Consider the following 2,829-nt stretch of genomic DNA (forward strand, 5'->3'; position numbering starts at 1 on the left):
TTTTGAAATAATGCCATCTATAGATTACCATATTGCGGTAAATGACATTACGCATCACGAGATAAAGCATGGAAACACCTTTCCAACGAGGTGTAACACTATGGGCTTTTGATGAGTCGATCTTTAAAAAAATGCATTTTTCTGATCAGACAGTAGGGGCTTGGCCCACCCTTTCTGTCGAGAGATAGAACAAAATGTCAATAACGAAAGGTATGAGCAAAGAATCCAGCTATCCATATTTGTACTATTTAATATACCTGAACAGGAAACATTTCTAAGGGCCATTTTCACAATATCTGGTCACTTGAAGATGACTGAAAACTGCAAGTTAACCAGTAAATTTTCGTTTCACAATATCGGTTTTGGCGTTAACTTTTGGTTAACCCCCCAATTTGTTAACTATAACTTAAAGTATGGGTTAACTACCGGTTTTGTAAAATCTAACCTATAAAATTTTATCTAAACCCGTAAATTTTATTGAGTTAGGATTCAGGATTTACTTCGAAGAAGTTTAAAATGAATGATTATGAAATAAATGCATATAGCAGCGAAGAGGAATTAATAGAGAATGAAGCAAGGCCTAGAGTATTTCGAAGGAGACCTAATTATTTTGAAATTTATGATCCACAAGACTTTTTTGTGAGATTTAGATTAAAACCCAGAACAGTTGAAATGTTGTTGGAGGAACTTGACGAAGCAATCAGTCATCCAACAGAAAGGTATGTATCCAAATTATCTTATTAATAATAAGTACTTAATTCTGTTTCTTCTTAGGAATCTCGCTTTGTCTGCAAGTCAACAATTGTTGTTAACTTTAAATTTTTTTGCAAATGGCTCCTTTCTTAGAGTTACTGGAGACTTTCAAGGAGTTAGTGCTGCAACAGCTAGTCGAACAGTGCACAGAGTGTCTCGAGCCATAACTGCGTTACGTCCAAGATATATTCAAATGCCAGAAGGGGAAGAAATTGCTTTAGTCCGGCAAAAATTTTATAATATTGCTCGTTTCCCAAGGTGCATTGGGGCACTAGATTGTACTCATGTCAAAATAATCTCTCCAGGGGGTAACAATGCTGAGGTCTTTCGCAATAGGAAGCAGTTTTTTTCCTTAAATGTGCAAGCTATCACAGACTCTAATCTAAAAATTAGAAATATAGTTACTCGATGGCCAGGGTCAACCCACGACTCTTATATTTTTCGAAATAGTAATATTTATGCTGCATTAGAAAGAGGTATTTATGGTGATTCACTTTTAGTCGGAGATAGTGGTTATCCTGTTAGACCCTACCTGATGACACCACTTCATGAAACTAGAAATGAGGCAGAAGCTCTCTATAATGAGTCACAAATTCGAACCAGGAATGTAGTTGAACGGACATTTGGTGTTTGGAAGCGAAGATTTCCAGCACTAGCAATGGGTCTTCGACTTAATATCGGTACCACACAAGCCGTGGTTGTTGCAACAGCTATCCTGCATAACATTGCTTGCAATGTAAACGAAAACGTTCCACCTGTAAATGCAGCTCAAGAAGCAGCAATTGATTTTATACAGGATATACCTATTATAAATGAGGATGAAGCTCATCAGTATGTGGGCCGAATTAATGATAATAATCGTGCAAGGTACAATTTGATATATAATTACTTTAGAAGACTATAGCCTACAAATTGATGTGTGAGTACTTTCCATCATGGTCACTTAGGACATAATGGATTACCTTCAAGAAGTAAAACTGAACTGAAACGTGTTGAGTGAATGTTCCTAGTTATATACCTGCCTGTTTCTTACAGTTTAATAAAACTAAATAGATATCTGTACAATTTTATAATTTTTACAGCACTCTGCTAAAATAAAGATTTAATTTGGAAGTGTTTTTATTTCTAACAGGTTTTTACAATGATAAATTTATATTTCCAAATTTTGTTTTAATATGTTTAATTTTATTAAGTTAATTTCCTTTTTCAATCTAAAAATGTCCATTTTTATCTCGTGCTCTTCCAAAAACATCTGTTTTTGTATTCTCAGGAATTCCAACTTTTCCTCTGCGACAGTATTTTCCTTTGAAACTAGAACAATGAGGTATTACTTTAATGTATTTTTATATATAGTAGCAGCAAGGATTCAAACAACTTCATACGAACAAATGAATATTATATTTTTTTATCAAAATATTTAAAAAATTGCAATAATAACACCATGTATTACCCTAACGCTTTTTTTAAACACGACAAACTATAGAAAATTACGTTGAAAACAAAATTGCACGTCACCGTGACGAAAGTCGGTTCAATTCCTGCTGCTCTACATAGTTGCTACACCACTATCTTGACTTGAGGAATCTCATTATGCTGTGTCCGATTCTTAATAAAATACCCTGTATATATAAACTTTATACTTACAAACATGTCTTTTATTAACTTGAAGCTTCTTTGCTTTCGGCTGTTTCAAATTTTTGGCACTGTAATAACTCCAATCATGTTTTTCTATTATTTCTTTTTCTTTATCCGTGATATCCACATTGGTTTCCTTTTCATTTACCTCATCTAAAACTTTATGAAGCAATAGTGCATAATATGTATAAATATTAGAGGAATTAATGCAAATAGTTTTATTAAAAGTATTACCTACCTACATTTTCTACAGTTCCAGGCATATCTGTTAAAATATCTGTGTAGTCATGCTCAATTTCAATTTGAGAATTATCAGGGATTGACTCGAAATTCTCTAGAATGAAAATAAATTAATACATTCGTCATTATAATATATCTGTTTACCTATTGCATCAGAGTCAAATGTGTTTTTTATTCCTTCCATTTGACCTGACAAAATGT

General features: G+C 33.2%; 1 protein-coding gene across 1 annotated transcript; it reads left to right on the forward strand.

The window, feature by feature from the left end:
• The first annotated feature begins 309 nt into the window (after window positions 1-309).
• On the forward strand, window positions 310-1,866 carry LOC108918027 (putative nuclease HARBI1). The gene is made up of 2 exons (XM_018724865.1): window positions 310-719; window positions 775-1,866. The coding sequence occupies exons 1-2, from the start codon at window positions 517-519 to the stop codon at window positions 1,655-1,657; spliced, it is 1,086 nt and encodes a 361-aa protein (XP_018580381.1). The 5' UTR covers window positions 310-516; the 3' UTR covers window positions 1,658-1,866.
• The last annotated feature ends 963 nt before the right edge of the window (window positions 1,867-2,829 follow it).

Source organism: Anoplophora glabripennis, unplaced genomic scaffold (genome assembly GCF_000390285.2).
Source record: "Anoplophora glabripennis isolate ALB-LARVAE unplaced genomic scaffold, Agla_2.0 scaffold67, whole genome shotgun sequence".
Lineage (NCBI taxonomy): Eukaryota > Metazoa > Arthropoda > Insecta > Coleoptera > Cerambycidae > Anoplophora > Anoplophora glabripennis.